Source organism: Sinocyclocheilus grahami, unplaced genomic scaffold (genome assembly GCF_001515645.1).
Source record: "Sinocyclocheilus grahami isolate Dianchi unplaced genomic scaffold, SAMN03320097.WGS_v1.1 scaffold533.1, whole genome shotgun sequence".
Taxonomy (NCBI): domain Eukaryota; kingdom Metazoa; phylum Chordata; class Actinopteri; order Cypriniformes; family Cyprinidae; genus Sinocyclocheilus; species Sinocyclocheilus grahami.
The window spans coordinates 249,235-275,113 of record NW_015505712.1 but is presented as its reverse complement, the minus strand read 5'-3'; the positions used below and the strand labels follow the sequence as shown (position 1 = coordinate 275,113).

General features: G+C 36.0%; 1 protein-coding gene across 2 annotated transcripts in view; it reads left to right on the top strand.

The window, feature by feature from the left end:
* The window catches only part of LOC107555375 (netrin-1), a 59,702-nt gene that overhangs the window by 15,254 nt on the left and 18,569 nt on the right, over window positions 1-25,879 (top strand). For both annotated transcript variants that reach the window (XM_016238138.1, XM_016238137.1), the window contains exon 2: window positions 17,953-18,141. In XM_016238138.1, the coding sequence (XP_016093624.1) occupies window positions 17,953-18,141 (189 nt within the window). The remainder of the gene's footprint in view (window positions 1-17,952; window positions 18,142-25,879) is intronic.

Sequence of the window (25,879 nt, the reverse complement as noted above, 5' to 3'; positions counted from 1 at the left end):
AACATATACAGTACAACATAATGTTTGATGGAATGAAGAAATATGAGGATTCTGACATGGGGGTGACAAACTAATTTTTGCTCAAGCACGACCACTTAGGTATATTATTTATATTATTATTATTATATATTATTATTAAAAAAAAATGTTTGCTGATAAGGAAATTGAGGTTTAACTCACAAGCTGTGTTATGACATGATACTCCAAGGTACTATTTCTGGCTCGAAATGAAATTGTGAAGAGGTCATTCTCTACTGCTGATTATTTTTGTTGTTGTTTTTAAGACCACCATGTACTGCGTGTGGTAAAAAATAGGACAGTGGTTAGACAAGGCTAAAGCAGTCGTGCTTTTTCAGCCATACTATGGGGCTCCTTTTTTGGCCTGACATAGGCAGCTGCCAATCACAGCAGATATCTCTGGGCACTCCGTTCAGTTCATCTTAGGATGTGTTGGTGTTTCTTTTCCGGATCTTTTCACTGAAGCTCCATACGTTATGCTGTCCAGTGGACAGGGCTCTGGCTTTGGATAAAAGGCATGTATTGGATGATCAATCCGATGGCCCTCTTTATTTATTTCCTCCTGTGTGTTAGGGCTGGAGGGAGTCCAGCAGCATGAGAGAGTGTCTTAACCTTAAGCACAGCGAGAGCATTCCTCCGAATTTTTATAAGCTAGTTTGACAAGTGTAATGGTAAGGTTACAACATACCCCAACATGAAACATTATTTTTTAACCTCTTTAGATGAGATGCGGACATCTAAGTTGCTTTTGGTGCAGACCTGAGTCTGTTTAATCTCAGAATTTGGTTAGTTTGTTTTGCATGCAAATTGTAGTGGTTAGTATTGTAGTTAATATCAAAATGTTGACTTGTTTCTTGTCTTCTTTTAAGAAAGCAAAAATCTGGTTCAAAGTGAGGCACTTACAATGGATGTGAATGGGACCTATCTGTAAATGCTTTTGAAAATTGCTAACTAATCTTACGTGTGTAAAGTTATATCCAAATACTTTGCAACTTTGTAGTAAATTTGACAACATAATCCCGAAAACTCTAAAATCACTCTTTACACACACTTTTTTTTACTGTTATTGTGTCAGTTATAACTAAAACTATTAATTTTTTTTTTTTTTAATGAAATAAAGCTGTAATAAAGTATAAATATTAGATGACGAAGAAATGTTGCCTTGGAAACTACCTGAAATTAAAAAAGTTGAAGTACCAAAATTACTAAAACTAAAATGGAAATAAAAATAAAGCTTAAAAGAATCTTTTAAAAAAGTAAACTAAAAATGCAGCAAGCAACAAAATTACTAAAACTTACATTAAAATTAAAACTAAAACTGAAAATATAAAAATAAAAGAATATATATATATATATATATATATATATATATATATATATATATACAGGGGGGAAAAAAAGTATTTAGACAGCCACCAATTGTGCAAGTTCTCCCACTTAAAAAGATGAGAGAGGCCTGTAATTTTCAGTGGGAGAACTTGCACAATTGGTGGCTGACTAAATACTTTTTTGCCCCACTGTATATATAAAATACTATATTATATAATCAAAACTAAAATAAGACTATTGTATTGCCATTGTAATACTGTAACACTGATGTTTTTTCCTCTTTAAAGAGAACAAAGGACGTGTTAGTCATGTAAATGATGCAAGTGTACCATGTTCATAATGCAAAGGTGCTATCTGTTCATTGGACTGGATTACTTTAATTGACATCTTTTGTGGTTGTTTCTCTTTTATGTAAGTTTTAGTATGAAAGACAGCATTCAGACTCCTATAAGAGCAATACATTTAAACTTGAGGTATCACTTGCTGCTTGATCAAACAGTTGCTTTGATCTAATATGAGTTTTTTTTTTTAAACAAGTGTGCCACACACAGTTTTGTGAAGCATTTACAAAACAGGACAGACACTGCAGTTCCACATCTTCACTTAATAAGAGTAAAGTTAACAAACATCTTTCATTTTGTTCATAAACCTGACCCTTGTAAAAAAGAAGTACAAATTAGCATACTATTGAGTATGAATATTTATTATGGAAATAATATACCTTAAGAATGTACTTTAGTGCAACTGAATTTCATGTTTTCAGACACTTAATTGCATGTTAAATGTAAATGAAAATAAATGCAAATGTAATATAGTTTCAATTTATATTAAATGCAGTGAATTAGATTTATGCAAAATGTATTTTACTTTTAAACATGGTTAAAGTGTGAGATTTAATTTGATGTTATTTCTATTTAAACTTTAACATCATGTAAATAAATATATTTGTAATAATACATTTGTAATAATGAAGGTGGAATTTTGTACATTTAAAATATATTAACTTTCAATGTAATATCAAATAACATGCATGTTTATGTTATTAAACACATGACAAAAGATTATTAAAACATAATGATTTAAAATTTTACTTTAAAAGTACAACCTTTAAGTTAAAGGTGTCATATGATGCTGCTAAAAAGAACATTATGTTGTGTATTTGGTGTAATGAAATGTGTTTATGCGGTTTAAGGTTAAAAAAACACATAATTTTCCACATACTGTACATTATTATTTCTCCTCTATGCCCCGCCTTTCTGAAACGCGTCGATTTTTACAAAGTTCATCGGTCTGAAAAAGCGAGGTGTTCTGTGATTGGCCAGCTATCCAGTGCGTTGTGATTGGCCGAATTCCTCAAGCGTGTGACGGAAATGTTACGTCCCTTACCATACTGTGACGCCTGCGGCAACCACATGTAACGACCCCGGGCTGGACTCCGCTTCTTCCACGGTAAAATCCGATCTGGCGATTCACAGCGCGAAGTTGAAGTATTTCCTCAGCGACCAGCATGGATCAGCTCTAGGCATGACGAAGCAGATATCGTCCTCTTTTGGAAGGCCAAACAAAGTAGTTTCGCTTTCACAACAATGCACACAGCGTCTTCACGACATGGTGGCGGCAGCAACAATACTACAGCGAGAATCAAAGTTACGCCTTCTTTCTTTGCGTGAACATTTGGGCGGCGTTATGCAAATCTTCCCACATCGTGACATAGACATGTGGGGGCGTGTTAGAATGAGCCGTTTTAGGTAGGTGTGGCTGACTCTTAACTTTTATAAAGAATATCTCTTTGGATTTGAGACTTTAGTCTTTGCAACTTTACAGATCTTCTTTATGCACCAAAAGCTTGTAACACTCCAAAGAGAAAGGAAAAATTGAAATCGCATCATATGACCCCTTTAACATTATTATAAAGTACACTTTGAAAAGTGTACTTAAGTTTGTGTATAATCATGAAAGTGAACTTTCATTAAGTATGCTTAACTGGAATATATTATCTGTAAGTACATTTTTAAAAAGAGTTGAAGTACACTGCAAGTGCACATTTAATCAAATGAAGCACACGTCTTTTTCACTATAGGGAAGTTATGATGCACAAGATGGTAGGAGAATTGAGTAAATGTGAGTTCAGTTTTAATATTTAATGTGTGTTAATGTTAAATATATGATTGTTACCTGATGAACTACATTGAAGCGAAACAGGCAAAAAATATAAATCAACCTCTATAAAATATGATTTTCCTTAAAACATTATGTGTAGCATTAACTGTGCACAACACAAATTGTGCGGTATATCTAAAGTGACGTTATCTCATCTCTCTCTTGCTTATCTACAGCACAGGGGACTTACAGAGCTTTCATACAGAGATAGCAGAGCTTACCTTTGACCTTACTTGTGCCTGAGCTAATGAAATAATAGACGTAGGAAACCCAGTCAAGAAAAGTGAATTGTTTACAATTTTTTAAAAACTTTTTGTATGAAGCAAGTCCACAGATTCTGTGTTCCTGAACACCATTACCGTGGCTTTCATTTTAGGTAACTCACATTGCTTAAGGCTACCTTTTTTTCCCCAGTGGTGTCTGCTCAAGAGACATTAAAATCTCATTAAGCCTTGTGGTGCAGTAATTATCATTTAATGTCAGTTACAGTGTCACCGCCTGCACCTTCTGCCGTTATCAGCGAGAGGCCTCTGCATTATCCAATCCTTTGCCAGACAATAAAACCTGCACCTGCCTCTGCAACTCACAGTTTGGTTTTGCTAATGGCTCTCAGCAGGTGGATATTTAGACAGAATGTGTCTTGTGTTTCTAAGTTTGACAACAGGTGGAAAGTTTTTTTTCCCCCTCTCTGCTTATAAGTTATTATACGTGTTTCAAGGTATCAGAGCAAGTGGTTTTCCTCCATATATACTGGAATGCCAGTTGGAACTGGGACAGTATAATGGGCATTTTATTGTGGTAATTATGGTTATGGAACCTGTACAGTAACAATAACTAAATTCAATCATTGTCTGAAGTCATTTAAGTGGAACAAACCAGCTGATGAAATATGTTTAAATTTCTGACTTTGGTGATTGTTATTGTTGGATAAACTAATTTCCCCTGAAAGAAAGTAATTACGATCACTGTGGCATTTGCCAGGCTCCCAATTTTCCCTTTTCTAACCAAAGTTAAATACACTTGGAAACTTTAGATAATGATGTTTAATTGTGGTATGTCATTGTGCTGTGGCACAGTTAAGGGTTAAAGCAGGTTACGGGGCACATTGTTTATAATTTACTGAAAATTACCATAGAAAATGACCCTTGTTAGGCTTAGAAAATATGTGATAAAACTGATTTAATAGCTTTGTGATTTGATTTGACCATCTGTCTTGTGGAAGATCTCTTGAGGGAACGCGTGGCCTGTGGCCACAGAGGTGCTTTCTTCACACACAATTAGCCACTCTGAAGGCTCATGCTGAGCATCTGATTACTTTAACATGGTGAAAAACGCTGATTACACCACAATGAGCTATGTCAATAGCTCTAATTTTTTTTTAGAATATCAGAAAAACTGTTTGTGAATAAAGCAACCCTTCTATCCCAGGTGTCCAAGAAAACAAAATAGCCATTTCCAGGGGGAAAATAAAAAATAAATAAATAAATGGAAATTGTAGCCACTTTAGAGCACAGACAAAACACTTGAATGGTGGCAGATGTCAGAATGTCCAGAGCAACATTTTAGATGTGCAATGAGTTTAGTATTTAAGCCACAGGATTTGAGTCACAATTTTTTTTTTATCCAACATCCAAAAAAGTTTTCATAAAATGGATGGAAACACATTTAAATCTTGTGATTTGACAAAGTGTTAATCAAGGAACAGTGTCAGCAATACAATATGACTCAGGAGGGCTTTTTTTTGGCCTGAGGGGAAGAATTAACACTGTAATTTTCAAACATGGTTATTTTCCCATAAAACTGCCACACCAACAACTCTGCAACATTATCGATGACTTCATTGACTAATTTGACAAGATAATGTCTTCATAAAGAGTTCCCCTTTTCTCCTTCTCTGAGTGCCAAGAGAGCTACGTACGGTTAATGCTGTGGCTCAGATTTCCAACATTCCAAACGAATGTGATATCTGTGACAAGGAGTTGAGCAATCACTTAGTTTCACAGAACTAAGCCCAAAAAGACACTGAGCTTTAACGCTGGGTGCCTTTTGACACCATTCCATTTTGGCTCAAAGTGTTTGCAGGTTCTCTGTCGGCAGGTTTTACTCAATGGCCTATGGTTACACAAGACCCTTTTCAGAGAGGAGGATAAATATATTATTGTTGTTGGCAATATAACAGGACTGCTGCTAAGTTGATTTTGTTTAATGCCTCAGATCTTGTGGTGACTGGCCTTTAGTCTTGTTGCTCATGATCGTAGCTCAAGAAGATTTTTACGATGTTTAAAGCAGTGAACCAAGACAGACCAGGTAATAAAGTAAATTTCCTTTTAACATCTGCCTTGGACAATGGAATCGTGTTCAGTGTCACACTTCATTCATTAGCATCTAAACTATCTAATGGAATATACAGCAATTTTTTCCATCATTTGTAATCTGCATCTATGGCAAATAATGGTCTAGCATTACAGGTTACTGCATTTGGCACATAGATCTAGAGGGGTGTCCCAGGAGAGAGCTTGTTGCCAGATGTGGGGTGCATGTGCAGTGAAATGGCAGTATTGTGGTGTATAAACTCTGCGTTCTGTGCTGTCGTAGCCTGAAAGCTGGATCTTTTCTCATCTTTGTGAGAAGAGTCTGGCTTTGCGCAGTCTGGGGAATCTACATAAATCCCAGAAGGCTTTCCCAGAGCTGGGATGAATAGAGGTGGCCGCTTTAGTCTGCTTCTGTATAATTCTTACAACGCGAATCACACAAAACAGACATCCTCGAAAGTTCATTCAAGGCAAAGAAACAAACCGAAATATGCTTTTTTAGGATACATTTTTTTTTTCAGTATAATTACACCTGTTGTGTTTATTAGTCTAAAATAGTAAGCAAACAGTAAGCTAGTGGAAAAGGAAGTTGCACGAAACATGCTTTAAATTATGAGACTTTGATGTGATGAAGCAATATAAATTATGTTGCAAAAATTATACTACCTATTTTTTGATAAATGTAAGATAAAATGAAAAATTATTTTACATCAAATTTAAAAACAGACCGTTTCCTCCTTATTTTAGCTCACCTTATCTTTTTGGTGGTTGGATGATCTCTTGTTTATCTCTTTTGTTTATGTCTTGCTCTTCTCTCTCTTTTCCCCTTTTCTGTCCTCACAGAATATTTATCTCTCGGTTATTGTCGTCTTTCTTTCTTTTTCTCCACATGCACACTCATATAAAAAACCCTCCGCTAGCAAGGAAATAGATGCACTCTACTTTTTGACAATATATATATTCCTTCATCACAGCATGCAGTTAGCATATCACTTCTGATGCAAGTGGTGGTGCACTATTTGGAACAGCTGATCACCACTAACGAGGGGGCAAGCTGGTCATTAAATGGTTGCTAATGCTGGAAAGTGGTTTGTTGTGGTTATAAAACCCAATGGAACCTCTTGACCTGAAACCCTTATTAGTTTCCAAGCATTCAGAGCCATCCTTCTTATCACACTGGCCCTACTTAACGTCTTCATAACAAAAGAACAGACAGAGAGAGAGAGAAAGAGTGAGATAAAGATAGAGGGAACATTACACAGAAAGAACAAAGAGACACTTAGATTATAGCAGTAACAGAAAAAAAGAGTTCAACTGTACTACACATACTGGATCAGCAGAAAATTTAATTACTACTAAGTAAACTAGCACTGCCAACCTCACCATAAGATGTATTTTAAACTGGATGAGACAATACTAATTTCAGAAGGAAGCCGTGTCTCTATTGCCACCCTTGACATTCTTATTGAAGTCTAAACCTTGGCATGAATGTAAGAAAAAAGCACCAAAATACAAGCAAAAACTCACACGACAGAAGGAGGTTTTTCTGTATTGCTGTGATTGGCTATAATTAATATGCCTGCCTATCATATTCACAACTGTGCTGTAAATCAGCATGAATGGGTCACACTGCTGGAAATAGAAAGACAAATTAAAAAGTAAATAATTCACCCACTCAAACATAACCACTGCTGCTCATTTATGAATTGAAATAAGCTTGAAATTACCTGAATTTGTGTATTAAAAGTGCACCACATGCCTGCATCTGTAAACTGTAAAACGTGTCAAGCTGCAATTGTGACATTAAGGAAATATTTCTACCATATCTTACCTGAAAATTTAAATTTGTTGGTATAATTATCAAATTTTTAGGATAAATTTTTTTTTTCAGTATAATTACACCTGTTGTGTTTATTAGTCTAAAATAGTAAGCAAACAGTAAGCTAGTGGAAAAGGAAGTTGCACGAAACATGCTTTAAATTATGAGACTTTGATGTGATGAAGCAATATAAATTATGTTGCAAAAATTATACTACCTATTTTTTGATAAATGTAAGATAAAATGAAAAATTATTTTACATCAAATTTAAAAACAGACCGTTTCCTCCTTATTTTAGCTCACCTTATCTTTTTGGTGGTTGGATGATTTTGATCTGATATGTTAAGCCAGTGGCTGGAAGTGTATTAAAGCATATGTTTTTGTATGCACTGTGGTTTGAAAGAGGGAGCTCCTCCAAAACCTCCAAAATTCATATATTCTTAAATTCATTGCCAAAACCGAGCATGTTTTATTACTAACCAACAGCAGTCATGCACAGCAGTGCTCCTGGGCTCCCATGTGAATTAATTTATAATTATGAAGAACCGGAGGTACACAAGTCATAATCTGAGGGTTCTTCAGCCAAATGAAGCTCTTAGCAATACATATTACTAATCAAAAATTAAGTTTTGATATATTTACAGTAGGAAATTTACAAAATATCTTCATGGAACATGATCTTTACTTAATATCCTAATGATTTTTGCCATTAAATAAAAATAGATAATTTTGACCCATACCATGTATTGTTGACTATTGCTACAAATATATACCCCAGCGACTTAAGACTTACGTTTTGTGGTCCAGGGTCACATATGTTTTTATGGACATATTTTGATTTGTTTGTGTCTAAATAAACAGGCCATATCTGCTTCCTGAAATCTAATTCCTTAAAATCTATTCATTTACTGTAACACCACATTCCACAATTATTATTATTATTGTTTGTTTGTAGCTTTAAATCACCAAGAGCAAACAGAACAACAGTAATAGTAACATTATGACTTCCTATTTTTGCTGTGTCTGTTTTAACACAATAAGAAAGAGTGGGAAAAAATGAAGGGCGCTCTTGTCTTGCAAAGCGAAGACAGGTTGTCGTGTGTGTTTGGGTGCATGCGTATGTGAGTTTTGGTCGTGTGGAGTGATTCTCTATTTGACAGCACTCGCATTTGTCTTGAATTAGGACTCAAAGGGCTTGAGTCACATCCGTTTGACTCCGGGGTTCACTTACAGGTGGGAACAAAAGCTTGAGCGCTCTTCAGCTCTCTCAGCATGCTGGGTGGAGAAGAGAGGCACTACATGAAATGTGCGTCCTGTTAAAAGTATACTGTTGACGTGTGGGACGTGATCCCCCCCGCTGTTATTCTCCAGTGTGTCCACACCAGTTCGTCTGATCAAAGACTCAGATGGTAATATGTTCTTTTCCTGGCTGCCTCAACTCCTCTAATCTTTTATTTGTTTATTTCATGCCAAGGTGATAGTTTGGAAATCTAACACTCGTTCACTCCAGGATTGGAGGAGAGGTGGTACCTCACTCTCTAAACATGTGATTTGTAGGTTTTCACTTTTTCAGGACTCATTAAAAGCATTCCAGATTTGAGTCATGATTTGGCTAATAGCTGTTTATATTTTTAAGAGCTATTTTGAATGTTTACATTTTGCTTGACAAAGGTGCAGACAGCTGTCTACATAAAGAATAAATAATCTCAGACAGGTATGTTTCTTGTCGACAAAATGACAGTGTGAGTGACAATAGCCTATGTCAGGGTCTTGGGAAAAATCCAGTACTGCTTTTAATTCACCTTGATATGTTTTAAAAGTCTGCATTTTTTTGCACATGTGAACTATTGTGTAATATGATTTAATAATTTTAAATTATACTTTATACCACAATATTTCTGCCTATATGTGACCCTGGACAACAAAATCAGTCATAAGTCGTACGGGTATATTTGTAGCAATAGCCAAAAATACATTGTATGGGTCAAAATGATCGATTTTTTAATGCCAAAAATCATTAGGATATTAAGTAAAGATCATGTTCTATGAAGTTATTTTGTAAATTTCCTACCATAAATATATAAAAACTTAATTTTTGATTAGTAATATGCATTGCTAAGGACTTCATTTGGACAGCTTTAAAAGCCATATTCTCAATATTTAGATTTTTTGCAAAAAACCAAACCATACACCAATGGAATGCTTATTTATTCAGCTTTCAGGTAATTGACCCTTATGACTGGTTTTGTGGTCCAGGGTCACATATAATGTAAGTTAGATTAGATAAATCAAATAATTAATTTTCTGTGTATATATTTGAAGCACATTATAGTAGCATTTTATCTGTGAGATTTTCTCCATACATTGTTCTGTAAGTTTCCTACAGTGGTTATATGAAAGCACTGTCTGCATTAACAGATAAGAAGAGCTCCAACAGCCGCGCTAACTAAAACAAACAGCAGGGGTTGCGTGCAGTTACAGTCTGAGCTATGAACTCTGGAAGATTAAGAATGAAAATTTGAGAGAAGATTCCATATGAGCACAAACTGTGCAGTGTATCTGTCTTTGTTGTGTTCCTTACTAATATTGGGGGAAAAAATGATATTCCAATCAGCGATTATTAGACTGTGAATGTGAAACATTAATTGTTTTGCGAAAAACAGCAATATGAAAGAAGAGATAATTTCCCTATAAAAGAGCATTCCAGAGAGTATGAATCAGATAATCGGCTTCAGTGTGGTCTTTGTATTTTCAATACGAGAGAAGCACATGAAACTGATACAAACAAAGCATTTAACAATCACCAAGCAATATGTCAACAACACATTCATATGGCAGTCAGCCAGAGTACAATGCACTAACAACAAATACAGTAGACATATAAGGAGGGGAAGAAACATCTTACTATAATTATGCAGCTTAATTGATCCATGTGCTGTCTTTAATAGTATAAGTTTATGTGTTTATAGTAATGTTAACAGCAATAGTCTGTTTAGTTTAGAGATACAATTAGATACTATCATTTCACAAAGTCATCGAGGGATTTTTTTTTTTTTAATTTGTGCAACTATGGATAAGGTGACTGCAAAAAGTTACATGTACCCTAAGGAATAGTTCACCCAAAAATGAAAATTCTGTCATCATTTACTCACCCTCATGCTGTTCCAAACCAATTTGACTTTCGATATTCCATGAAACACAAAATGAGAACATTTCATGAATTATTTTCAATGCCATTACTATGAATGCGATTTGAAACTTTAAGCTTCATAAATGACAAAAAAGCATCATAAAAGAATCATAAAATTCTTTGTATAACAACTATATTCCAAGTCTTTGGAAATCAATAATAAATTATAAAGGACATGACTGATATCAAGATTTTCAGTGAAGAACGACTTACATTTTAGCTTGATTCTCATGCCAAACTACTATAATTATTATAATTGGAAAATAGCCCACAAGTTGAACGGACAACTTTTATACTATTTTTATAGCTTTAAAAAAAAAAAAAAAAAACATTCCCTTACACTCCATTTTTTGGCTGTGCAAGTCATTGTAATGGCATGGAAAGCACCGATCACTAGATTCTGCCAATTTTTTTACTTTCAAGTGAAACAAAGTCAGGTTTGGAACAATATCAGAATGAGTAAATAATAACAGATAAAAAAATATATTAAAAAATTGATTGACACTGTCGAGAGAAATATATGCCATATGCCATGAAGTTATTTATTTATCTCAGTCCAAACCACTGAACATCTCTGGCTGACCACAGAACCACAATGCAAACATTCATCATTGTCTCAGTGATTAAGAAAACGCATATGTTCTTTTTATATTATTGATTTAAGGCCCAGAGCAAAAGCCTTGAACTGACGCAACATCCGAAAAACGCATGTGCAGGCACACACATGCACTCTTACATTCCACTTACACTCACACACACGCACTTCATGTCATACAAGCACCCAAGCACACTCCCCATGCTTAACTTTGCTGAAAGACGACCAAACCAAAACAAGGCTGATGTGGTGATATCTAATATTTTCTCATTAAGTCTTACGGGGCTCAGGGGCTAATCGCATTACTTAAAAGGGCACACAAAGATTAAAACTAAACTAGGCATGGATGGGTCCATGTTTGTTTAAAAGCCCAGTAAGGATAGCACCCCTCGGCATAACTTCTTCTCTGAAGCGCTGGTGTTAGGTGTTGGTATTGAGTCTGGTGGCACCGACCCCCGGTACAGGAAAGATCTCACGCCCTGGAGTTCGTGACATATGACTAGTGACACTGAAGGTCAGGACTCACACCTGAGATGTTGTCGGAGCAGACAGATATTACATGCCTGAGATGTTTCTCTGCTAAAGGATGTGTGAGCTGTGAGTGGATTCTTTAGCTGTAAGTCACGGAATGCGGGTTTGTTTTCACACCCATTTCTCTGAAGCTCTGGTGTTAGGTGTTGGTATTGAGTCTGGTGGCACCGGAAAGATCTCACGCCCTGGAGTTCGTGACATATGACTAGTGACACTGAAGGTCAGGACTCACACCTGAGATGTTGTCGGAGCAGACAGATATTACATGCCTGAGATGTTTCTCTGCTAAAGGATGTGTGAGCTGTGAGTGGATTCTTTAGCTGTAAGTCACGGAATGCGGGTTTGTTTTCACACCCATTTGATTTAGTGCACCACCATTTTGGTAATGCTTCACCAAGCATGTTGTTTCATTCATAAAAAAAAAGTGTACAATAGTGCAATCACCTCCTATTCTGATGGCCTCAGACTTTTTCTCTTTTTTCAAAGTCTATGCTTAGAGTTCCATCAGTTTTTACATTACATTTATTACAGTATAAGCAAAAAATCATCTAAATCTGATACGTTCGGCACTCTTTTCACCCTTCACTCAAATTGTTGAAACAACAGCTGTAATCTCTGAATTATGTGTAAGGGGTGACGTCTTTTTATCTTCGCTCTGTCTGACAGTCTCGGTGAAAAAAGGCCAATAGTGTTGAGTGCTGGACTGATATCCCTGATAACTGAAGAGAATTACCAATGGCCTCTAGTCTGACACTGTTTATACAGCACACTGTTTCAAAGAGTGTAAGAGAATTAGCATTAATCTCCTCACTTATTGTCAGTGTTGGGAAGGTTACTTTGGAAATGTTATCATTTTGGAAAAGTTATATTTAAAATTTAATAAGTTGTGTAACTTTTCAGTTGCATTATTAAAGTAATGTAACTGATTACATTTGATTACTTTTCTAAATGTCTAATGCTTTCAACAGTTAATCATTTAGAAACATTTAAAGCAGGCAGGGTTAACCTTACAGTAGTACTCAACACTGATTACTGTCAGACATTCAAAATCCTTCATCACTTGTATTAAGATTATAATCATTTAATTTAAAGCACAGCCACCCCAAAATCAGACTTTAGCACCTCTTTTTACTTTGAGATCATTTTGAGGTTAGATCGAGATTTAAAATCATTCCAATCACGGCTCAAAAGTTTTATATCGGTATAAGATTTTTTTAAAATGTTTTTAAAAGAAGTCTCTTCGAACTTTCCCTAAAAATGAAAAAAAAGAAGGTTCTAACAAATAACAAGCACAACAAAATCAAGATTCTAACACTCTTCTAAGAACATTCTTAAGGCAGTAAAAACCAATTAACTGCGCTCGAAAGCTATCACCTTACACTCTTTCCTCACGGCTGTACGTGTTTATCAGCCTCTCAGTGAGCTGAGCTGAACTAAAGAGGGGACGGAGACAAAACGCATCTGGTTTGGCTTTCTCCTCAACCCGGCCAATCAGAAGAGTCATCTCACCCCCTTATCTCTGCCTGGAGTTTATCGGCTAAGTGGATGTGTAGCTACAAGTGTGAATAGCTTGTTTTGTCGGTTCACTGATGAGGGGTTTCATCCTCTGTGAGTATTCTGCATTCACCAGCCTGGTTGAACGACTATAATCTTTCATTCTGTAAGGACAGATGCTGTTCCATTCTGTGGTTAGGAAGTACCACCATAGGGATGAGCTTTTCCTCCCACTTCCAAAAGCTTCTGTAATCTTGCTCTGTCACATAAGGCAACATTTAAATTATGATCATGCTTTTAAGGCAGATGACAAGACAAGATTAGTGAGTCTGAAAGCACTTCAAAGATACAGGGAAGCATGCAGGCCGAACAAGGTGTGAGAGTGGGTGTCAAAGGGCAAAACGAGCAGATCTCAAGCTGTAGAAGTGAAACAAAATGTGTCTGACAGTGAGTTGGTTGTGGGGGGACGACATAATGTACAGCCGCTTTGTGTTTGCGCCCATTGAGAGGCAACCACCCTGAATCCTCACGCCTGTAAAAAAAGCAGGTGCGAGGAGGCAGTATGCTTTGTGTGTGTTCATACAGACAGGGTCATATCACAACAATCACAATCTCAATCATGAGGAAACCAGATGAGATACTGAAACAGCTTTTCCCAGCTGCCCTGTGTGTTGAGGTTATTTCATGACTGAGGGCAAGAGGAAGCAGTGTGAGCCAAATATACTACTACCAATAGCCTCACATGTTGACAGTGCAATTTCCTTTCAGTTGAGCTCTTTCAAGTTCATAGTGATGCCACAACAGTGTTTTCAAACTGTTATGCTCATGAGAGAAAAAAAAATATATATTTTATATATATATATATATATATATATATATATTATATATATATTGACAGTCTATCAAATCTTGCTTAATTTAATCTTTTCATAGGATGCATTGATTGTAACAACTGCAACAAATTACAATCTAAAACAGTGCATGCTGCCCAATCCATATAAAACATCACTTCTTTTACCACAGATTGTTTTAAATCATGTTACGAAGAAAGAAAGAATATAGCTGAAAGGTTTTCGGGTGATGTCATTGTAATAACATATTTTTCTCATTACTTTAGTAAAACATACTGTTGTGATTAGTTTTCTCAGTTTTATGTCTGTCCAATAGCAATATGAGGATTTTTTTGTGTCTTGAAAAAGTTATAAAATGTGGTACTTTTTTAATTTTCAGATAAAACAACTTGGATTTTCTGTTTATCAATAAATTCAGCAAGTCTGTAGAAATTGAAAGAGGCCAGGGGCTGCATAGTGGATTGCATTTACCTTGTTAGCAAAAGTGAATAATCCATAGCTAGAGGGTAGGAAGGATCAGTTTCCACTGGGATCCAAACAAGCAGGCAGAATTAATACCAACAGTGTGCCTGTTTGAAAGCAAACAAGCCGTGCATGCAGTAAGTTTGAAGAGGAGACACTTCTAGGACAGGCCAAATTATCATTCTTTATGTCCTGCAGGCATCTCGAAAAACCTATTCCAAGTTTACATTTTTTTGGCAGCAAGTGGAAAATCTGTGGAGATGAGCCATGAGTATTTTGGGAGATACTAAGTGGAGTTTTGCCAAAAAAAAAAAGAGTCACTCTTTACCAACTAGATGACATTGTACACAAGTGACTAACACAAACAGACTAAGTGTTAAAATAAGAAACACAATCTCTGATTGTTCCTTCTTTTCATAGGATGCATTGATTGTAACAACTGCAACAAATTACAATCTAAAACAGTGCATGCTGCCCAATCCATATAAAACATCACTTCTTTTACCACAGATTGTTTTAAATCATGTTACGAAGAAAGAAAGAATATAGCTGAAAGGTTTTCGGGTGATGTCATTGTAATAACAGATTTTTCTCATTACTTTAGTAAAACATACTGTTGTGATTAGTTTTCTCAGTTTTATGTCTGTCCAATAGCAATATGAGGATTTTTTTGTGTCTTGAAAAAGTTATAAAATGTGGTACTTTTTTAATTTTCAGATAAAACAACTTGGATTTTCTGTTTATCAATAAGTTCAGCAAGTCTGTAGAAATTGAAAGAGGCCAGGGGCTGCATAGTGGATTGCATTTACCTTGTTAGCAAAAGTGAATAATCCATAGCTAGAGGGTAGGAAGGATCAGTTTCCACTGGGATCCAAACAAGCAGGCAGAATTAATACCAACAGTGTGCCTGTTTGAAAGCAAACAAGCCGTGCATGCAGTAAGTTTGAAGAGGAGACACTTCTAGGACAGGCCAAATTATCATTCTTTATGTCCTGCAGGCATCTCGAAAAACCTATTCCAAGTTTACATTTTTTTGGCAGCAAGTGGAAAATCTGTGGAGATGAGCCATGAGTATTTTGGGAGATACTAAGTGGAGTTTTGCCAAAAAAAAAAAGAGTCACTCTTTACCAACTAGATGACATTGTACACAAGTGACTAACACAAACAGACTAAGTGTTAAAATAAGAAACACAATCTCTGATTGTTCCTTGAAATCAGAAGGTGCAAAATAATTAGAAAGGAATATGACCCTGCAAGGAAAAAAAAAATATATCAATCAAATGAATACCCACAAATTATTTACATCATTACTATTTTCTGAAAGAATGAAATCAAGAGATTAATTGTGATCATTTTATTTTCTGTTAACAACTCAAATTATATATTGAATATATACAAATATTGAAATATTTTCTGTGTATGCGTTGGAACAATACTTATGAAAAAACTGTACAAATATACTTGCATTTTATTTTACATTACGTGCACTTGCAGTGTACTTTCACAAGAAGATGCTGAGTATTACAATGTAAGTACATGGACTTAATATGGGTTAAGGATTGGTTTATGGTGCTATAAATACAAAGCAAATATTTTTCTGGTCATACTTTAATAATTAAAATACAAATATTTGCAAACATGTTTTTGCACTTTCTCTTTTTTACCACTGAATAAATGGAGCGCAAGGGGTTCATCATATTTGGGGGTCCTTGGCATTAAGAAGTTTTAGACCATTTTCATAAAAACAAAGCTTGAAAAATGATAGGCTATTAAATCAGTAAAAAAAAAAGTCATTGTTTTAGTTCCAGTCTTGGTGAAGTTACTGCATTTGCTTTTGTAAGCTGTTATGCCCTCTCATCAAAATGCTTATTTTGTCTTGAAGTCTCCTAGCATCAGACCAAATAAACACTCTGTTGAAGTGCATCAGCTATGCCTTGCCAACAGTTGTCTGTGCTTGAACAGCCCAAAGCATTTTGGTAGGAGGGTTGGGATTTATTGTTGAATAATACATGAGGAGGAGCCACACCAATGTCTCACCCATGAAAGAGAACATGTCTGCACACAAACCAGTCATGAATAAACATCAGACAGTAATTAAACTTGGTGGCAGCAACTTTATTCATTAGTAAACAAGCAAGAGCACATCTTCCTGTGCATGGTGAGGATTGGGAATGAAATGGTAATTGGAGGCCTTGTCTGATATTGCTTGGCATCATTGGGAAAGAGCAGGCCTGGTCAGAGAAAAAGCTCAGAAGCTGACCTCATTATCAGAAGTTAATTCCCTGACACTTAATTTGCTGCAGTTGGTAAAGACATAGCTGTCAAACTGAGGCCTGTATCTCTACTGCATAGTGATTAGAAAACTTCTCCTTATTCTTGACACAAGATAAGATATACTTTAATCATGTGATTAAATACGGGCAGTGACGTGGAGCGCCTACAGGTGGTACTCATAAACATTGTGTAATTTACAAAGTTTAATATAACTTAGCGTTTCTAAATCTCTAGTAAATAGCTCACTCAGATAATAATGGTATATTATAGATAATGGTAATCTGAAAATGTGCATGTGGTTTGGTAAAATGTTTTTTTTTTTTTTTAAGTGAAACGTGTTATTTGTCATTCACTGAGGTAACACCAACAAAATGAACTATTTTACTAATTTCAAAAATAATTATTTTTTTGTGTTTGAATATTCGAAATACACTACCATTCAAAAGTTTGGGTCAGTATTTTTTTTTATTATTTTGAAAGAAATTAATACTTTTATTCATCAAGGATGCATTAAATTGATCAAAAGTGACTAAATGTACTATTTCAAATCACTATTTGTTCCTTTGAACTTTCTATTCACTTTCTATTAAAATTTAACAATTAGCTCACAATATTACTGATTTACTGTATTTTTGCACAAATAAATGCAGCCTTGATGAGTATAACATGTACACACTTTAAAATGCATTGTTGTACTATTTAAATATTATATTGTATTGTTTTGCCCTTTCACACTGATGATGGTTTAAACACCATATATATTAAATTTGCGCTCAAACCAAATGGAAAAAAAAATGTGACTAGTTGGAATTTGGATATTCTGATTTAATTGTACTTGGCTTGAAATGTTGGAGAACCTCTGTGACAGAGGATATGCTATTTAAACGAATGCATCTTCTTGGTTTCCTTTTCCGTAGCATGCAACTGTAACCTCCATGCGAGGCGCTGTCGTTTCAACATGGAGCTTTACAAACTCTCCAGGAGGAAAAGCGGAGGAGTCTGCCTGAACTGCCGCCACAATACGGCGGGTCGCCACTGCCACTACTGCAAGGAGGGCTACTACAGAGACATGTCTAAGCCCATCTCTCACAGAAAGGCCTGCAAAGGTATGAAGGGTACTGATTCTAAACACCATGGGCGAAAAGAGCGACTGGGTTTGGTCTTAAGGGCCCAAAGTCTGCAACTTATCTCTTGACACTTCCTTAGGAAAGCAGAAAACGCCACGGCTAAGTGATTAGCTGGCTGTTTTCTACACAGAAATTCACAGTACCACAAAGGAACCAATTAGATGAACCGGCGACTATTCAAAATGCGTTACCCCTCAAATGGAGTCAGTAGGTCCAAAGGAAGAATTCTCACATTCCTGTGCACCTCAACCCCCATGAGTCTCTGTCAGCATGCAGCCCAAGGACAGGGATGTGGGTGGGGGAGGAGGAGGAAGGTTAAATCTTTCTGACATAGAGTTATTGGGATTCATTTGGGGGATGGTTTGACAGGACAAGCCAAACAAACAGAGCAGAGGTGTGAACTGATCCTTGTTACAGGTCAGATGAGTGAGAGGAATTGAGGTTAGGGGGAGGACGGACAGGAAGGGAAGATACGCAGGAGGGAATAAGCCAGCAGCTTTCCACAGGTGTGCAACTGGCTGGCGACAGCACACTTACCTGGGAGCTGTCCAGAAGAAAGGAGAGAAAAAAAGGCCAGGCTATTCTCGCCTAACTTTGCCGTGGGGCAAGATGCGTTGTGCAAACAAGCCCCCCGTCACACCTTAGCATCTCCTCATAACAAGGTCCATTCTGCTGCTGTCCATGACGGCTTAGGATCATTTACTTCCAGCTTTAGCTCTAGGTAAAATATTAGGTCTGTGCTGAAAGTTAAAGGCTTTGTTTTCCCAAACAGATAAATAGGTAAATAAATAAAAGCATCCATCAATCTGACAGTGAAGACGGTGGGGAATGTTTTCGCATCATGTGAGAAGGTTATACTCGAAGGCTGAACAGAAGGTGTTTTTGTTTTCCCGCAATACCATCCGCATGCACGGGTCCTCATTTACAACATCCACACAACAAAGCAATTAACCCTGCTGTTATATAGAGGCAGCTTAGGTTGTAAAGAAGTTTGATTTATATTTAGCTTTAAACTGAGGTAGAAAAACAACAACATATCCGAACGTGAATTTTGTAAGTTGAATTTTAGAAATGACATGTAACAAAATACATTTTTATGGTGTATTTAATTTTGGATTTACATTTTTAAAACTAAATTGTAGACATTTGGCATGGCATTTCATTTTTATTTATTTATTTTTTAAACGTGATATTTATCGGTTTATATGACATAATATTAGTTTTAAAGTTTGTAAATGTAACCAATCAAATTGTTTTTGTGGTGTATTTTATATGAGTACAGACTGTAGTATAAACAGCAGATAAAAAAAAAACAAAAAAACACCTTACAATTTTCAGATGAAGACTGATTGATTTAGGCATATCGTTTTCATGCAAATTCAAACATATTTAATTAATGTAAAAGTGAATGTGTGTTGTTTTCTCAGTTCTCAGACTACAGATCACATTCCACCTGATGAATAAGAAAAAAGATGAATGAGCATATAATAATATTCTCTGCATGGAAAGGCATTACACAAATGCATAACCTAACCAACATATCCATTCTGCCATACTCCAGACTGACATTTACCCCTCTCTGGTCTCTCGTTTTATTCTCCTGTCGACGTGGAATGCAAACAGACATTCATCATCCGACTGTGTGTTCCGCTAACCCCCCTGCTATGTGCCTTATTGAGGGAAGAGAATTTCTTTTTGTTTTCACTTCCTTTCTCCTGTGGACAAGACTTGATTCTTTCAGCATCCCATTACTCTCATTGGTGAGGTTTGCTCTGTTGGGATATGTTGGCTGGTCAAATGATGCATTTAATTGCAGAATATTGTGCACACTTCTGTATTACAGTGTGCAAAAGGAAAAGTCATCTGTGAGCTTGAATACGTTGTTTTAAAGCGAAATGTTTTGTGACAGAAACTATCACAGATTCAAAGGATGTGATTCAGTCAAGCTGGCATTAGATCACTCTTCAGTTTCATTTTTTTTTTTTCTGCTTTTGCAAGGCTTCCGTAATTAAAATCAAGGGTGAATAATCCTGCAGGTCTCTGATGACCCTGGGCCTTTTCTCTAAAGTTTTATTAAAATGATCTGCTTTGCTTGGAAAGTTAATGAACTCTTCTGTTTCTCTGAGATTTGAGACAGAGGTCATGGAGGATTTCCCAGGCATTGGAATTAGGGTCAACAAACCAAATGGAATTCACTAATGGTTCAAGCGTTAAAAATATCCATAATACACTTTAGATTGTTACAGAATTAGTAATAAACCTTTCAAAATATTAATGTACTACTATGATGGAGGAAATGTAGGGGGAAAATCAATTCTGGATTAAAAATGCATCGTGATCCACAGCCATTGAGAACTTTTTCGAATGTACATATAGATCATTGTAAAGAAGATTTGCTGCAACTGTACCGAGCTTTTTGATTTCATTGAAAATTCCCAGTGCTGAATGTTTGCGGTTGCTGTCATCTGCTTGCATGCTTTTGTCTGTCTCTATACATTTCTCATTGCTTTCGTTCTTTCGCAACAATCATCCACATTTGTTCTGTTTTTGGTCAAGTCATTTATCTTCAGGTTCAACTGCCTCATTAGACTTTTGTTATTTTATGCTTGGAACATTTATCAGCACTGCTAGCAAGCTCAATAACTTTTTCAGTATTTTACTATTTTACTTGCTTGGATACTTACGTCAGTTCGCTCCGGTTCTCCTACATTACACACTCTTGAGGTTTAAACACAGAAAAACACTGGCACTTTTCAAATGAGAGGGAGATCTCCAGTTAATCTCAGCTGATTACCTCAAATCGAATGTTGCTTCATTTTAAATAGGTCTGAAAACCTATTTCATCATGATTTACAAAATCTGTAACTTAAACAAGACATTTTTGTTCGATTTAATCCTGAAATTTGCCAGAGTAAGAGCTCCTAATGTAATTACAATCAAACACTGTCCAAGTTACACAGCTGTATTAGGTTACATCAAAACAGATGTACAAAAAAGGATGTGTGGTAATTATAGAAAGGTGACAAATGATATGAAGCATGGTATTTAATTCCTGCCAAAGAAAACATTTTCACAAGCTAAATATGCCATATATTGCAAGTTAATGAAAATAGGTGCAAGTATGTTGTAATATATAAAGCACCTAACTCCCCTCATGCTCATTCATTTAATGTGTTCACCACATACTTTGTCTTTCTTTTGACAAGTCCTCACACTCTTAATCAGAGCAATGAAATAGTGTCAACTATACAGTATACTATAAAAATGTACTCTAGGAAAAACAATTAAAGTGTTTTCTGTTCTCAAACAGAGCTTCAAATCTAAGGGTCCCTGCTTCTTGTGTAATATATGTGTATCTTGTTGAAGGGAAAGTTCACCCAAAAATGTTCTTGTTTACTAACCCTCATGTCATTCTAAACCTAAATGACTTTATTTCTTATGTGGAACCGAAAAGAAGATATTTTTAAGAATGTTGGTAACCAAACTGTAGATGTCTCTTAATCTTCCTCAAAATAGCTTCCCTTCAAGTGTAGCCTATTATATCATGATAAGATTGTAACAGTCACATTGTGTGTTTTATACCCACAAATGACTGGTAGAACCACCCAACATCAAATTCATATATTAAAAAACACTTGTTCCATTGGGCAACAGGAACCTTTAAAATTCATAAAGAATGATGCAGAGGTAGAGCTTCTAATGAAACTTCAGCCATCTGATTTGTGGCTTTACCCTTCATAAACCACACTGTAAACACACAAAGTGAAGGCAGCTTTGCTTTGCAAGGTGCATCTAGTTCCTCTCTTTGAGTTGTTTGCCCCATTAGTTTAATTTATTCTGCTTAGGAAACATTTGCTTCATCATTTCTCCTGCCCACTGGAGTGAGTGACTCCTTTGAAGATTTGATTTGTTAAATGAGCCATTTTGTTTTAATACAGTAAACCACACTCAGATCATATAAGTGTGTGGCGCTCTGCAAACTGTCAGCCACACCGGTCTGTCGTCACCCCATTGGGTGGGATGTTAATAGTTCAGACAGTTTTGGTTAGCTTGGAATCTTGGTTCAATATTATATGGAATGTCTCAGTTTATATGGATTGTTAGAAACAGCAAGCTAAAAAGAATGAAATCAGCCTCTGATGGGATCCCAGGCAGCAAAACTTTAGTCAGTCAATCTAATTGTGCCTTCAATGGTTGCCATGGGTTTATATACAAATAGACAAAATAAAAGGCTCATTTTCTCCCCATCCTCATTAGGGTTCTGGGAAAAGCTAAGAAAGTTAGTACTGAGTATTCTAGTAGAGATGTTTGCAGTGAGAGCTGTGTAGTATTTGTGGTCACACTATTACGCCTTCCATTTGAACATGTGTCTTGCTTTGTCACAAAACAGTACTATTTTTAACCACAAATAACCTCTTCTGTTGGGGATTTGAAAATATTTTTTTACATTACCTCACTTTTCTCATTAGATTTCCAAAAAACTACTTCTTTTGTGGCTGGCTTCAATTAGATGAGAATGTAGCGCATAAAAATTACAACTTGGCACAACGTTTGTTGACAAAAAGCAGTTGTGGTGCTTGGAGTGACATTCATAATTTCATTAAATGATTATGCTAATGCTCGCTATTGCAAAAAGAAAAAGAAAAAAGGAATATTTGTCTCAAAACACCCTAACATGAATTTAAGCAAAAACAGACACTCAGAAGATATCAGAAAAACACGCAGTGGTTCGTAGAGTGTAGTTGCTCTCATTTTCTCTTCCCTTTATTGACTTTATAGACATTTTTGTGGGCCAGCGCAGAAACTAAGCACTACAATACTGAGCCTGGGCTGAGCTGGCCATCCTCCAACAACACACAAATTACCCCACCGACTCTCAACATGATGTTTTTAATGGAGGAGAGGAGCTCAGACTTCAAACAGCAGCTTTATGGTAAACTATTGGCAGGGATCTAAACTTCTCATATTGTGCAATCTGCTCTATTAAAGCTGCCGCGTGCAGATCTCTTTCAAATGGATTAAATGCTCTCATCCAGCACTAAATTATTGGCCTTTACTCTTTAGTTTTCTTCTATAAACGTACATGTATATAATGCTCCAAATGTGCTTCACAAAATGTAAAAAAAACACCATGAAAGTCCATGTGATTTACATGTCTAAATTGTTTGGAAATTGGAAATGGAGTGACCTTTTGTTTTGCACAGAAAAAAAAGAAAGTCATACAGGTTTGGAATGGCACGAGGATGAGTAAATAATGCCAGAAATTTCATTTTTGGTTCCTTAAAGTTTATTTGTGAAATAAGAAAAAAGCTAAACCTTCAGGCTTGTATATCAATAAACTATCAGCTTAGTATTTCTGGAGCAGGGACATGGCAGTGTTGAGAGTGAGTGGATGAGGAGAGGAAACAGTAGATCCATATCTTCTCCAGGAATCTGGTGTAGTACCACCACTTCACTGCTAAGTGAACAACCACTTAAACACTCCACTCCAGACACTCCAGACAGGTCCTTATCAGACAGCAGAAGCTAAAATGTTTGAGAGACATACACCTGCACTCTATGTGTTTTACATTGATTTACTGGTTGGCTCAGTGATGATTTGGACAGTTGTTGGGCAGATGCCGTTTTCCTCAAGAGAATCCTTCTCTTCAAATTTCCATTGTAGTCATTGTACTGCAACCATTTTTTAATGAAATAATAAGGCTTAAGTGCAATTAATTTTTTTTGGTAATCACTATTATTCCAAAAAAGCTAGATTGAACCTAATCTAAATTTCGCACCACGTAGTTCTTGGAACTAGCCAGCATGGTGGTTCCTAGAGAACCAATTTTCTCTGAAGCAGCCGATAACGATGTGTTCATTTGCGGCATTTACAAACGTCAACAACCAGTGATTGAAGAACATCATGATCGGAGTTGTTTTCGTCGTGTGTCAAGGGTTTTGTGATAACAGAGATGGAATAGGGATGCACCAAAATGAAAATTCTTGGCCGAACCCGAACAAAATACTGAATACCGAACACAGTTTTTCGCGTTTTTTTCCTGCATGTGTTTCACCAATTTTCTTTCACGATTGCATACATTAAATAGCCAAAATGTGCTTTTTACGGTTTTGTCTTGCTTTTCAAAGGAAAAAATCTATAACAAAACAACAATTAAAAAATATTTACTTAACACTGAACATTTTTTAACATTCTAGCAGACATTATACCAACAAAGCACAATTTAACCTAAAATTAATAAGTTAGTAATATAATATTTTTTGGCCATTTTTGAGACCTCCTTCTTGAATCAGGCATGCATTTTTGTACTGTACAAATGAATGCAGCCTTGCTGAGCAGAAGAGAATTCTTTTAAAACATTAGAAAATATTACAGATCCCAATTTGAACACTATGTGTGAATGTTATAATAAATGTATTAATAGAGTTGTTGTAATTATTATTATCATTATTATTGTCTTACTTTTTTATTTTATTTTACAGAACAACAGTAAAAATTACTACCATTTATGAATGTTGATGGAGTTCTTGCTTTTTCTCAGCTTTTATTTGGGCAGAAACCCGCAGGAAGACCTCAGTGCTTCTTTTTGTTGACAACAGCAGATTTATAAATGGTGTTTGTCGCAGGTATCGCATTGTCACATGCCTTTAAAAAATTGTCATAAAAATGTTACTGAGCAACTGACGAGTATCACTGTTTCAGCACAGATTTTCCTCGCGCTTGAACCCTGGCTAGCAAATAACGCCGCGAGCTCGTGCAGCACTGTTTTAATGCATGCAATTCGTGCATGTATTAGAAAACATAACATTCTGCAAATTATTTACTAATTGTATAAAGCCATTTCGTGATTTCAATCATCATACAGTAAGCAGCAACAACCACCCCTTCCTCTTTTCATCGGAGACATGCAACACTAAGCAGTCTCTCGCTGTTTGGTGCTTGTAATGATTTTTGCATCTTTCTCGGGCACATTTAAATGCTTCCACACTGCCGACATGTTTGCTGCATTAGTGCGCACCTCTATTTGATCGCGTCACGTCATTGTTCGGCACAATTTATTTGGTCTTTTCGCTTATTCGGCCGAACACCGAAAGAGCTTTTTTTTTTTCTTTTGAAATTTTTGGCCGAACAATTTCGGTTGCCAAACATTCGGTGCATCCCTAAGGCATATAAATGCACAATTTACGCGATTGAAAGAGCATGAAAATCTGACTAAATTTCATATGACCACTTGCAGTGTTATCATCAAGGCTGAGAAAAGAACAAAACGCTGCAGACAACAGGCCGTTGTCACCGTTTTCAATGTTTGTGAAGAAAATATTTTGACACAGATTTTTAAAAATGCTGGGTAGCCAGTGTTTCGTATGCGTTTAGCCAATCAGCTTACACGTAAGTCACTGGTAGTTCCTATAGAACTGTTTTAGACCCTACTCTGAAGTAGGAGCTAATTTAGTTTCCCCCAAACAGAGTGCCCAGAACTAAATAGGTTCCTAGTTCTTGCAGTGCTAGCATGGCAAAATGCGGGAACTTCTGCCAGTAGTTCTAGGAACTATGAAAAGGTTCCTCGGTGCAAAAACCCCTCTAGAATATTACTTGAGAACTGCTGCAACAGGATCAATGAGTCATGAGTATTAATGATCCGGTCACAGTGGCTCATGTATGTATATATATATATATATATATATATATATATATATATATATATATATATATATA